At 43.9% G+C, this 13401-nt stretch overlaps 1 protein-coding gene across 2 annotated transcripts in view; it reads right to left on the bottom strand.

Annotated features, from left to right (window-relative positions):
• The window catches only part of CWC22 (CWC22 spliceosome associated protein homolog), a 201057-nt gene extending 192115 nt beyond the window's left edge, over window positions 1-8942 (bottom strand). For both annotated transcript variants that reach the window (XM_030210141.1, XM_030210142.1), the window contains exon 1: window positions 8571-8942. In XM_030210141.1, coding sequence (XP_030066001.1) covers window positions 8571-8597 — 27 coding nt within the window. In that variant the 5' untranslated portion in view covers window positions 8598-8942. The remainder of the gene's footprint in view (window positions 1-8570) is intronic.
• Between the last annotated feature and the right edge of the window lie 4459 nt (window positions 8943-13401).

The raw sequence follows: 13401 nt of genomic DNA, 5'->3' as shown, positions 1-13401 counted from the left end.
GATGGGCGTTTATGGCGGGAAAAACCGCCACACCGGAGGAAGGACCGGGACACTCATCGGTCACGAAACTGTCACCCAACAAGGGCGAATCAGACTTTAAGACCCCCGCATCCCCTCTAGAAGCGCCCAAGCGATCCGGGGAGCGACTCTTTGCGCCCTCCGACGCCATAGGCCACGTGGAGATCAATCGGGGAACCCCCTGCCCGCTATAAAAAGGTAAAAATTACCTGCTTTCCGCTCCGAGCTGTAACGACCTGGTGTCCCAGTGAGTAGCTGCAATAAACGTTTAAATAAACGTCGAAATAAACGCCTTTAAGGACGTTCAAAATTTTTTTTTTTTTTTAACAGAGTCAGCGGGAGGGGGGAGAAAAGGAGGGACCTGGCGCCACCAGGTTTGCACTTGCTCAAGAAGAGCCCTCAACCCCAGGCACTCAACAAAACCTAAAAATTAGGCTTGGAGGCCTAGCCAGAGCTGCTGCTGTGTGTGACCACCACCTGCTGAGATAGAGAACATACTGAGGAGTTTCCGGCAGCACATGACCACATATAGGGAGGCAAAAGTTTGCTCTCTATCTCCACCTGCTGGTAGATGGACACAACCCACCAGTCTATGGATTGATCAGCATGATGATATGGAAACCTCTGTTCCTTTTTTTTTTTTTTTAATGCTGTCAGGAAAGCAGAGGTAATAAGAACTCCGGAGGCTCAGATGAGTGGGAAAGGCAGGGAAAGGTGAACCAATGTGCCTGCATCCACGGGGGCATGGGTAAGGCAGGGAAATGGCTAACCTATGTGCCTTCAAAGTGAAGCTGCTATAGCCTCTAACACCCCGGCTAACAACTGGCAAGCCAGGAGCCACCCCCAGGCAGATTTCTGATGGAGCTCGAAGAAGCTGCAGCTACCCTGCTTGGGGAGATAGAGAATACTGGAGAGGCAGTGGAGCTGGCTGGCCATGAGGCACTGTGAAAAGTTGAGTGCTCTCTATCTCCCCCTGCTGGTTGATGGACACAACCCATACGTAATGGCTTCATCTGCTTGATGACAAGGAAAAATTTCTTTAGGTGAATGTTTATCACGACAAATTTGGGAGCACTGGTTTTGTTTGCTCACGTCATATTTAAAAAAATATTTTGGAAACGTTCAATGATCAAGAAACTTGTCCACCCTTAGAAGCAGATTTTACCTTTGAGTACTGCTTCGCTTGGGTGAGTTAACACTGAGAATCTCTCCTCCACTCATAAAACTTTTTTTCTATACTTTGTTTATATTCTTCAAGGTCAGTCTTCTCATACTTCTCTTTAAGTTAGTACTCTGGTTTGCATTTTATTGTATAACCTCTACCAGAGAGATAGTTGGGAATTATATTGAGTAGTTTGGTTTTGCACACTAATGGTAACATTACCAAATGGCCATTAATAAACAAAAAAAAACAAAGAAAAAAATAGGCCACTTTACAGTTACAGCAAAAAGCCACTTTTTCCCCGCAAGTTAGTAAAAGGGCCCTTAGGTTGCTAATGGAGTATGAGTATGTAAACTGAAGTCCCCTAAGACTGCTAATTATATATTAGGCTATTCTAATATTTAGGGTTTGTTTTTTTTTATCTATTTAATTTTTAGAGGTCTTTTTATTTGAAGCTGAAAGCAACAATACAAATACAGTACAGTCTCAATTATCTGATGTAAACGGGACTGACATGTAGTTAAATAAAGAAAAAGTGGATGAGGGATAAAGAGAGACATATTGAATGCATGTATCAAAAGAGTTAGGAGTAATAAGAGTTTACAAACTTAGGACCCTGTTTACTAAGTCGCGTTATAGGCGCACTAGCGTTTTTAACATGTTTTAACCATGTAGGCGCCTACAATATACCTATTCTGTACTCTCACCATTGCTCTTTAACATTTTTTTTTAGCCCACTTGCTACTTTGATTCAAAATTTTAATATAAAGGTTTTTTTTTTTTTATCTACGCTGATGATATTCTCTTGCTCTTTCCGGTTCCTTCATGTAACCCTAATAATAGCCATGTGTAAACCTGTCTTAATGCCGTCTCTGATTGGCTTTCTGCCCACCGTTTGGTAGTTAACACTTCTAAAACTGTTGCATGTTGGATTTCAGGTCCTTTTTCTCCTTTGCTTGTGCAGCATTTATTCAATGCCCCTGTCCTCACTGTTAATTCTTTCAAATACCTTGGTGTTGTCTTTGATTGGACCCTCTGTTTCTCATCCAAGGTCTCTTCTATTCTCCAGCATGGTTTCCTCTCCCTTAGATGCCTCCCCTCTATTTCTAAATTCCTTGATTTTTCTTATCTTCACACTCTGTTGCATGCATTTGTAATTTCTCTCTTGGATTAAGCTAATGTTGTTTATTCAGGAATCTCTAGTTCCCAACTTCGCCATCTTCAAACTTTGCAAAATGCAGCAGTTTGATTTCTCCTTAAAGCTCAAAGGTTCGATTCTATAACACTCCTTCTGTCCTCGTTCCATTGGCTGCTGATCAAATACCACTCCTGGTTTAAAATTCTTTGCATAACTCATAAAACACTCCACTGCAGTTCTCCTGCCTATCTTTCCTCTCTCATTGTTCCTTACACTCCTTCTCGTTCTCTTTGTTCCCTGGATTCTCATTATCTGGTTCTTCCTTCACCAAAGCAAGCCCACTATGAATCAACTCTGAGGAGTAGCCTAGTGGTTAGAACATCAGTCTTGACATCCAGAGGTGGCCAGTTCAAATCCCACTGCTGTTCCTTGTGATCTTGGGCAAGTCACTTAACTCTCCATTGCCTCAGGTACAAAATTAGATTGTGAGCCAAGGGACAGAGAAATATCCAGTGTACCTGAATGTAACTCACTTTGAGCTACTACTGAAAAAAAGGTATGAACAAAATCCAAATAAAAAATACTTGTCACTCTACATTTTTCTTTCTGGCCCCTAAACTTTGGAATGACCTCCCTCTTGCTCTGCGTTCCAAACTGTCTTTTCATCTTTTCAAAACCATGCTTAAAACTTTTTTCTCCTTCACATTGGGTTTTGCCCCCCCCAGTTGATTGTGGGCTGCAGGTTATCGGTTACCTATTCGGATGCTTACTTCCCTGTGTGTTTGATTTTGTGTAAATGTTCTGTCCTATCGTTTATGGAGTTCTTTTCTATTATATTATGATTTGAATTTTATTGTAAACCGCTGCGATCTTCGTTAGAAGTGGCGGTATATAAAAATTTTAATATACAACAAAAACTTACAGGATTGCATAAGTGTTTGCATTTCGAATGGTGCTTAGATGGCAACTCTAGCAGTATCAGCTAAGGTCGATGCTGGGCTGGCTAATACTGTCTGAGTCCCTCATAAAACAATCTGGTTTAGGATGGGCTGGAGAGAGCTTCAACAGAACTCCAGTAATTTAGAATGTGAGGACAGTGCCAGGCAGACTTTTACGGTCTGTGTTCCGCAAATAACAAGACTGATTCGGATAGGCTGGAGTGGGCGTTGATGGCAATTCCAGTAGTTGGAACATAAGGACAGAGTCGGGCAGACTTCTACGGTCTGTGTCCCAGAAACAACAAAGACCATGATCAAGAATATAATATCACGTTCATTGTTGATTTAATCTTGAATTGATAATGAATGTGACTACTGGGCAGACTAGATGGACCATTACTTATTATGTTAGTATTATACTACAGGGCTCATTTTCAAAAGAGAAAAACGTCTAAAAAGTGGCATAAAGCAGTGGGAATTAAACCCAGTTCCCCAGGATCAAAGTCTGCTGCACTAACTACTTGGCTACTATGCTCTTTCATAGTATGCATATTTTTAGTAGACCAGAACTATGAAATAATGGGTGCTCATTTTCAAACCACATAGACTTACAAAGTTCCATAGGTTATTACTGGGCTCATTTTCAAAAGAGAAAAACATCCAAAAAGTGGCATGTCTACATTTGGACGTTTTTCTCACAAAAAAGTCCAAATCAGCATTTTTTGAAACTTATTTTTAGACGTTTTTCTCTGAAGTCCACCAGAAGTGCGTCCAAATCTCAAGGGGGAGTGCCAGGGGCGTGTTCAGGGCGTAACTTGGGCGTTCCTAAGACTTAGACGTTTTTCAGCCATAATGGAACAAAACAAAAACGTCCAGGACTAACACTTAGACATTTTGAGCTACACCTGCTTTTATAACAAATAAGGCACAAATAGGTGCCCTAAATAACCTCCTACCCCCAAAAAATGTGATGAAAAATATTACTTGCCAACCTCAGATGTTATATTTATGTCCATTAGAATAGCATGAAGGTCTCTGGAGTAGTCTAGTAGTGGTTCAGTGCACTGCAGACAGGTGAACCCTGGCTCCTACCTCCCCCTACCTGTTACACTTGTGGAGGAAACCGTGCAAGGTGGATGGGATGGTGCTGTATGTGGGTGGGTGGGAGGGAGGGAGTTGAAGCCAGTTAGGCTAGTCTCTGTTTCCCCTTCCTCTCACAGCCGTCATTGCCGTAAACTCAAAACAATGCAAAGAAACCTATTAGCTGCTGCATTCACATTGTTCTTTATTGATGGTAGAATTTTTATTTAATCTCACTTACATTTTCAAACATATCAACTTGTGCAGCATACAGATATGCCCAGAGGAAGTATAATAACGAAATAACTTTTCATAGGTAGAATAGTAATTTGTTTATAAATTGTAATCAGTGTGTCATTTGGAGGAGCTGGTTAAAGGGACACCCTAGAACTGTTATATTCGTGCAGAGATGACAGCATTTAAAAACCTCTTTTCCTATGCCTACATTAAAAGAGATAACGTGGGAATTTGCTCCTTTTGTTTTGTAGATTGAAGTGGTATATTATAAAAAATGCACTTGCCTTTTTTATTATTACAACTATTTCACAGAGAGGTATTGCATAATGAGGGAAGGGTTTACTTCATGCAGAAGTTCTGTCCAGCGTCAGTCTAAATGTGCCAACATTGTCCAGTTCAGCACACTATCAGCCACCAAATTTATACAAAGTTAATTATGCTCAGTGGGAAAATAAATCTGTTGTCCCAGGCTGCTATTTGAATATTCTATCACTGTTTCATTATTGATACCAAGTATTATATATTAAGGGCACTTGTTTAAAACTTTGCTTTGTTTATCCAGTCCTTACATGTGCATGGTTTTGCTTTTTAAACCCAAAGGTGAACCCTTAGGGCGGCTGAACAATAAGTATAAACTGTGTTCTTTCTGACTTTACTTGTTTTGGACTGCTTTGGGTCCTGCTAATCTGTACATCTGCTGTCTTTGAGTACAGAAGAAAATTATTTATGTTACTTTTACTAGAATTTTTACTGCTTGTAGAACCTGGCTTTCTTGGGAGGAGTGGGGGGGGGTCAAGGTGACTGTGGCACAGCAAGGGCTGGGCAGGCCGGAAGCTGGGATGGAAGAGATTACTTGCGGTGGAGACAGGTTAGATTCCTGCAGGGACGTGATGAGACAGGTTATATTTCTGATTTCTGTCCCTGTGCAACACTCCATTCTTAACTGCCAGTCCAAGGTCTAAAGAGATAACCAGTGCCTGCCTGGGAAACTGCAGTCTTGGACTTGGTAGGCAATTTAGCTCACTGCCCCATAGCCATGTAAGTTTTATACATCATTAGAATGAAATTGAGAGGTGCAAGCAGAGGGGTTTTTTTTTTTGGGGGGGGGGGTACCCTATGTATTCCCTGGGGCCAGCTGCTCTGTGGAGATATCTTGCATCTGCTGCTGCACTGGTGCTAGTTCACGAGAAAGAACTCCTCCTACATGCAGGCATGAATAAAGCACTTGGGAAGCTCTTAGTGCTACTGATCCTGCAGTGGTCTCCCACTTCTCTCTCCTTCCCCAGCGCTGGCCTCCTGTGTTTACCTAAGCCCTTGTTCCCACCCCCCAGCATTTGAGTAGCTTCCAGGTAGAGGAAGAGGGTTTGAGCACTCAAGGTCTCTGATATTAAATTTTCTTTTTTTATGTGTAGCGTATTTGACCTATTTTGTTTATGTTTGCTTATGTCATGATTGATTGCATTATTGGATTTTTTTCTAATTGTATCATATCTTTTATTTTTTTAAATATATTATTAAATCTATGTATATGTCTTATTGTGTTACATTTTATTAATTCTATTGTAAAATCCTTTGATGATCATTTGAAAGATGGTAGAGGAAGTGATTAAACTAAATATATACCCTAATGAACTCAAACAAAACAGTAGACTTATTGCAATCTGTAACTCCTCACTGAGATTAAATCAGGACTGGAGGATGGCCAACGTAACAACCATTTTTAAAAAGGGCTCCGGGATGATCTGGGAAATTCAAGATTTGAGACTGTGATGTCAGTATTAAGCAAAATGGAGAAGCTACTCTGAAGGACAAAATTACTAACCATCTAGACACATTAATGCAGCAGAGCCAACACAGATTTAGTTAAGGAAAAATATCACCTTAGCCAGGAGAGGTTAATAAATGTGTGAACAAGAATGAGTCAGTGGAGCTACTGTATCTAGATTTTCAGAAGGTTGACAATGAGGCATATTTTCAAAGCACTTAGCCTTCCAAAGTTCCATAGGTTTCTATGGAACTTTGGAAGGCTAAGTGCTTTGAAAATATGCCTCAAAGTCCCTTATGACAGTCTTGTCTGAAAATGAAATTCATGGGATAAGTAACAATTATCCTATTATTGATCAGGATAAGTGAAAGATAAGAAGTGGAGAGCAGGTATAAGAAGATATACAGGAATAAAGAATCTTGTGAATCAACAAAATCTTGTGTTGAATATGATATATAATTGGAAGCCAGTGGTACTTGTACAGTAAAGGGGTAACCCAACCAAATCGGGTAACATGGGAAAGCAACCTGAGGTTCTGTACAAACTGCAATAATCAAGTCATCATGCTACCAAAGCATACAAAAGGATGGCGCAGGATAAGTCATCAAGATATGCATGTACTGAGCGGATGTTGTGAAAATATTATAGCCAAGTTTCAAAAAGGTATGTACAGCTTCCTGTAGGAAAAAACCCCATAAAAAATTACTATTTATTTTATGTGTTTAGCCATAGAGTCTTGAGAAAGCCACCGCTTAACTCCAAATAAGAACAAAAAAAGTACGGATATTCTTTGGGATCGTGCTAGATACTTGCAACTTGGATTGGTCACCATTATGAGATGTTCATCTAAGTGGGTACTTTCTTTATGTTCTTATGGTTAGTACACAACTGAGTACTAGGCACTAGACACTTAGAGGTCCATTTACTAAGTTCTGCTAAGAAAAGGGCTTATTGTGCCCTTACATATGCTTTTCTCACATGTTAAACAAGTTAAAAGGGCTTTTTTCAATTTATTTCATTAATGACTGTGCACTGCTAGCATTAGCGTGTGGCCATTTAAAAAAAATTTTGAGAGAGCACTTACTGCTACCTATTTAGGTGGTGCTAATGGCTCCCGCCTTGTTTGCTAACCAGATAGGGGTTCTTTTAAAGTAGTGTGGATGCATGAAATTGGAATGCATTGAGCCATTTTTTTTTTACCATGGCTAGGAAAAAGTATGCTAAAATTTAAAGTAGCGTGCAGCTATTTACTGCCTGAGCCCTTACCACCACCCACTGACCTAGCGGTAAGGGCTCATGTGCTACTCGTGTGGTAATCAGGCAGTGGACGCTAATGTGGCCACTCTGCCGACTACCACCAGGAATAACCCCCATAGTAGAAAATAGAAAAATATTTTCTACAGCGGGAGTGCCAACTTCAAAACTACTGCAGGGCACCTAAGCTACTGCTGCAGTAGTGCTGATTTGGCAAGTGATACCGCTGCTTAGTAAAAGGACCCCTTAGTGCACAATAACACACATGCGCTAACTAGTTAGCACAGAACACCCTTTCCACCTGACATACCCCCTCAAAAAAAAATTACAAAAAAAGCAATTACTACATGCACATGTCAAAAACATGGAATACCCATCCCACATTAGACAATTTTTTTCTGCATTAAGCACTTGTTAGCGCTTAATGCAGTTTAATAAAAGGGCCCCTTAACTCCCTACATTGTCCCTAAAAGCCTTAAATTGTCACGTTATTGAAAAGCGTCAAGAAAGAGAAATCCACGTAACACCACTAATCGTATGTCCTAACAAGAAAAAAAAACGAAGCCGATATCCACATTCACAAAATATGCTTTCTTATAAAATGATGTAAATTGTCAGTGCGTAGTTTACAATTAGGCATATTTTCAAAGCACTTAGCCTTCCAAAGTTCCATAGGTTTCTATGGAACTTTGGAAGGCTAAGTGCTTTGAAAATATGCCTGATCTTCTCATTTTCTCTCTAGTCACATCCCATGTTTCTCAAAAACTTGCGACGAGATGCATGGCAGAATTCATATATTCACCAGAATTTGACAATTGCTTCAACGTGACTACCTTTGCTACGGCCTCTGGAACTGGGCCGAGACCACCCTCATTTCATATAGACCACCTGAACTCATAACTAAGGCCAAGAAATAAAAGACTCCATAACGACCACTTCACTATTTCAGACAATACAAAGAGCCCACTAGACACTTACCCGGATATGGCTCTCGCTGTTCTTCATCTTTTCTGGCTACAAAAATCACAGATCCCAACGAGTGGAGTATTTCTGTTTCCTCTCACTGCAGCAGCACTGGAACTTAAACATACCACAACAGCCTCGCACCTACCGACCCCTTTCCACACTTTCTCTGTAATTACGTTCCGACTCTCTAATTACATTCCGAGTTCCGACTACACTTCACTTCCGGTTTCGCTTAATCAGAAACCGTACCATATGGTGCCCCAACACGGACAAACTACCTCTACAGGCATCTTGTTTGTTATTGGAGAAAATTCGCTCGTTCCATGAATGCACAGTGAGCTGTGAAAGGAAAAGGGTTACTAAACAGAAGTGCTGCTAGGCGGAAAGGTGTGTAACGGGTATCTCTCCCCAAATGAATTTGCCCTGCACTCAAACGTAATGACGTTAACGTCACGACGTGAGGGCAAAGTGATGCAGAACCTATCAGACGATGCATGGGAAAGAGTAGTTACTTACCTGTAGCAGGTGTTCTCCGAGGACAGCAGGCTGCATATTCTCACATGTGGGTGATGTCACGTCGGCCAGAGGATTTTGTAGCAAAATCTATGTTCAGTCGCGCATGTGTGTGCACATCTTCCTGCTCACCGCGCGGACACGCTCCTCAGTTGAATCCAAAAGATGAGAGGAATACAACTCCGAAGGGGAGGTGGGAGGGTTGTGAGAATATGCAGCCTGCTGTCCTCGGAGAACACCTGCTACAGGTAAGTAACTACTCTTTCTCCGAGGACAAGCACGCTGATATTCTCACATGTGAGGTATCCCTAGCTCCCAGGCTCACTGGCCTCGCAACGGCGAGGACATAACAAAGATTGACCTGAAACAAGAAACAGCTAACTGAGAGTGCAGCCTGGAACAGAATAAAAATGGACCTAGGAGGGTTGTAGTTGGATTCTAAACCCCAAACAGATTCTGCAGCACCGACTGCCCAAACCGACTGTCGCGTCAGCTATCCTGCTGTAGGCAGTAGTGAGATGTGAATGTGTGGACTGATGACTATGTCGCAGCCTTGCAGATCTCTTCAATAGTGGCTGACCTCAGATGAGACACTGACGCAGCCATGGCTCTAATACTATGAGCCGTGACATGGCCTTCTAAAGTCAGCCCAGCTTGGGCGTAAGTGCAGGAAATGCAATCTGCTAGCCAATTAGATATGGTGCGTTTCCCGACAGCAACTCCCCTCTTGTTGGGATTAAAAGAAATAAACAACTGGGCGGACTGTCTGTGGGGGCTTGTCCGCTCCATGTAACAGGCTAATGCTCTTTTGCAGTCCAAAGTGTGCAACTTGCTTTCGCCAGGGCTTGCGTGAGGAGGAGGAAAGAATGTTGGCAAGACAATTGACTGGTTCAGATGGAACTCCGATACCACCTTCGGCAAGAACTTCGGGTGCGGGCGGAGGACTACTCTGTTATGATGAAATTTAAGGTAAGGTGCTTGAACCACTAGAGCTTGAAGCTCACTGACCCTACGAGCTGAAGTAACAGCCACCAAGAAAACGACCTTCCAGGTCAAGTACTTCAGATGGCAGGAATCCAGTGGCTCGAAAGGGGCTTTCATCAGCTGGGTGAGAACGACATTGAGATCCCATGACACTGGAGGAGGTTTGATAGGGGGCTTTGACAGAAGCAAACCTCTCATGAAGTGGACAACTAAAGGCTGTCCAGAGATAGGCTGGCCTTCTACACGAGAATGATAAGCACTTATTGCACTAAGATGAACCCTTACAGAGTTGGTCTTGAGGCCAGACTCAGACAAGTATAGAAGGTATTCAAGCAAGGTCTGTGTAGGACAAGAGCGAGGATCTAAGGCCTTGCTATCACACCAGACGGCAAACCTCTTCCATTTAAAAGAATAAGATCTCTTTGTGGAATCTTTTCTGGAAGCAAGCAAGACTCGGGAGACACTCTCAGAAAGACCCAAAGAGGCGAAGTCTACGCTTTCAACATCCAGGCTGTGAGAGCCAGAGACTGGAGGTTGGGATGTAGAAGCAACCCCTCATTCTGTGTAATGAGAGTCAGAAAACATTCCAATCACCACGGTTCTTTGGAGGACAACTCCAGAAGAAGAGGGAACCAGATCTGACGCGGCCAAAAAGGCCCAATCAGAATCATGGCTCCGCGGTCTTGCTTGAGTTTCATCAAAGTCTTCCCCACCAGAGGTATGGGAGGATACGCATACAGAAGGCCTGTCCCCCAATGAAGGAGAAAGGCATCCGATGCTAGCCTGCCGTAGGCCTGAAGTCTGGAACAGAACTGAGGGACCTTGTGATTGAATTGAGTGGCAAAAAGATCCACCGAGGGGGTGCCCCACTCTCGAAAAATCATTCTGGCAATAGTCATGCTCAATGACCACTCGTGAGGCTGCATTATCCTGCTCAACCTGTCGGCCAGACTGTTGTTTACGCCAGCTAGATAGATGGCTTGGAGAAACATGCCGTGCTGGGAAGCCCACAGCCACATCTGCACGGCCTCCTGACACAGAGGGCGAGATCCGGTACCACCTTGCTTGTTCGTGTAATACATGGCAAACTGATTGTCTGTCTGAATTTGAATAATTTGGTTGGATAGCTGATCTCTGAAAGCCTTTAGAGCGTTCCAGATTGCTCGCAACTCCAGGAGGTTGATCTGCAGATGCTTTTCCTGAAGGGACCAAGCTCCTTGAGTGTGAAGCCCATCTACATGCGCTCCCCACCCAAGGAGGGATGCATCCGTCATCAGCACTTTTCTTGGTGAGGAATTTGGAATGGATCGAATTGTCCACCACTGAAGAGATTTCCGAAAATTGGCGGACAGTTGGATTACATCCTTTAGATTCCCTGCAGTTTGATACCACTGGGAAGCTAGGGTCCACTGAGCAGATCTCATGTGTAAACGTGCCATGGGAGTTACATGAACTGTGGAAGCCATGTGGCCCAGAAGTCTCAACACCTGCCGAGCTGTGATCTGTTGAGACGCTTGAATCCTGGAGGCCAGAGCCAGAAGGTTGTCCGCCCTTGTCTCGGGGAGATAGGCACAAGCCGTTTTTGTGCACAACAGAGCCCTATGAATTCCAATTTCTGGACTGGAATGAGATGGGACTTTGGGTAGTTGATTACGAACCCTAGTAGCTCCAGCACCTGAATAGTCATCTGCACGGACTGTAAGGCTCCTTCCTGGGAGGTGCTCTTCACCAGCCAATCGTCGAGATAAGGGAACACATGCACTCACAGCCTGCGTAGAGATGCTGCAACAACTGCCAGGCACTTGGTAAATACCCTGGGCGCAGACGCCAAGCCAAGAGGCAACACACAGTACTGAAAGTGCTGTGCTCCCAGCCGAAACTGCAGATACTTTCTGTGAGCTGGAAGTATCGAGATGTGGGTATAAGCATCCTTTAAGTCCAGAGAGCATAGCCAATCGTTTTCCTGAATCATGGGAAGAAGGGTGCCCAGAGAAAGCATCCTGAACTTTTCTCAGACCAGATATTTGTTCAGGCCCCTTAGGTCTAGGATGGGACGCATCCCCCCTGTCTTTTCCACAAGGAAGTACCTGGAATAGAATCCCAGCCCTTCTTGCCTTGGTGGAACGGGCTCGACCGCATTGTTGCTGAGAAGGGCGGAGAGTTCCTCTGCAAATACCTGCTTGTGTTGGGAGCTGAAGGACTGAGCTCCCGGTGGGCAATTTGGAGGTTTGGTTTCCAGACTTAGGGTGTATCCTAACCGGACTATTTGAAGAACCCACCTGTCGGAGGTTATCAAAGGCCACCTTTGGTGAAAAATGTTAACCTCCCTCCGACTGGCAAGTCGTCCGGCACGGACACATTTATGGAGGCTATGCTCATCTGGAGCCAGTCAAAAACCCGTCCCTGGTTTTTGCTGGGGAGCCGCAGGGACCTGCTTGGGCGCACGCTGTTCACGAGAACGAGCATGCTGTGGCAGAGCCTGAACCGGCTGTCGAGAAGCAGGAGTGTACTTACGGCCCCTAGAGGCATAAGGCACACTTCTCTTCCATTTAAAAAACTTCCTAGATGAGGAAGCAGATGCAGAAGGCGCCCGGCAGGAGAGAGAGTCCATAGCGTTATCACGCTGATAGAGATTATCAATCAACTCTTTGACCTTCTCTCCAAAAAGATGATCCCCCCGGCATGGGATATCCGCAATTTTCTGCTGAGTTCTCTCCTCCAGGTTAGAGGCACGCAGCCATGAGAGTCTGCGCATCACTATACCCATAGCAGAAAATCTGGATGTCACATCGTAAGTGTCATAAATGCCCCTGGACAGGAACTTGCAACACGCCTTCTGTTGTCTGACCACTTGGCGAAAAGGCTCGGCCTGCTCCGGTGGGAGTGCATCGACCAAACTCTCAAGCTGCCGCACAGAGTTCCGCAAATGAATACTCGTAAAAAGCTGGTAGGACTGGATTTTGGATGCGAGCATGCCAGCCTGATACGCCTTTCTCCCAAAAGAGTCTAAGGTTCTATACTCTCGCCCCGGGGGTGCCGAAGCAAAGTTCCTAGAACTCTTAGCTCTTCTGAGAGTGGAATCCACCACCGCAGAGTCATGAGGCAACTGAGGCCTGACAAAACTGGGTTCCCCATGGATTCGATACTGGGATTTAGCTTTTTAGGGATAGTTGGGCATGAAAGAGGCTTCTCCCAGTTCCTTAACAGCACTTCCTTGAGTGTATCATGAAAAGGAACTGTGGTAGAAGACTTAGGTGGAGATGGATAGTCCAGGACCGCGAGCATCTTGGCTCTGGGCTCATCCACAAGCTCCACAGGGAAGGGAATGGCCTCAGACATTTCCCGT

The sequence above is a fragment of the Microcaecilia unicolor genome, chromosome 7 (assembly GCF_901765095.1).
Source record: "Microcaecilia unicolor chromosome 7, aMicUni1.1, whole genome shotgun sequence".
Lineage (NCBI taxonomy): Eukaryota > Metazoa > Chordata > Amphibia > Gymnophiona > Siphonopidae > Microcaecilia > Microcaecilia unicolor.
The sequence above is the reverse complement of the archived record's forward strand: the minus strand, read 5'-3'. Positions and strand labels throughout refer to the sequence as shown.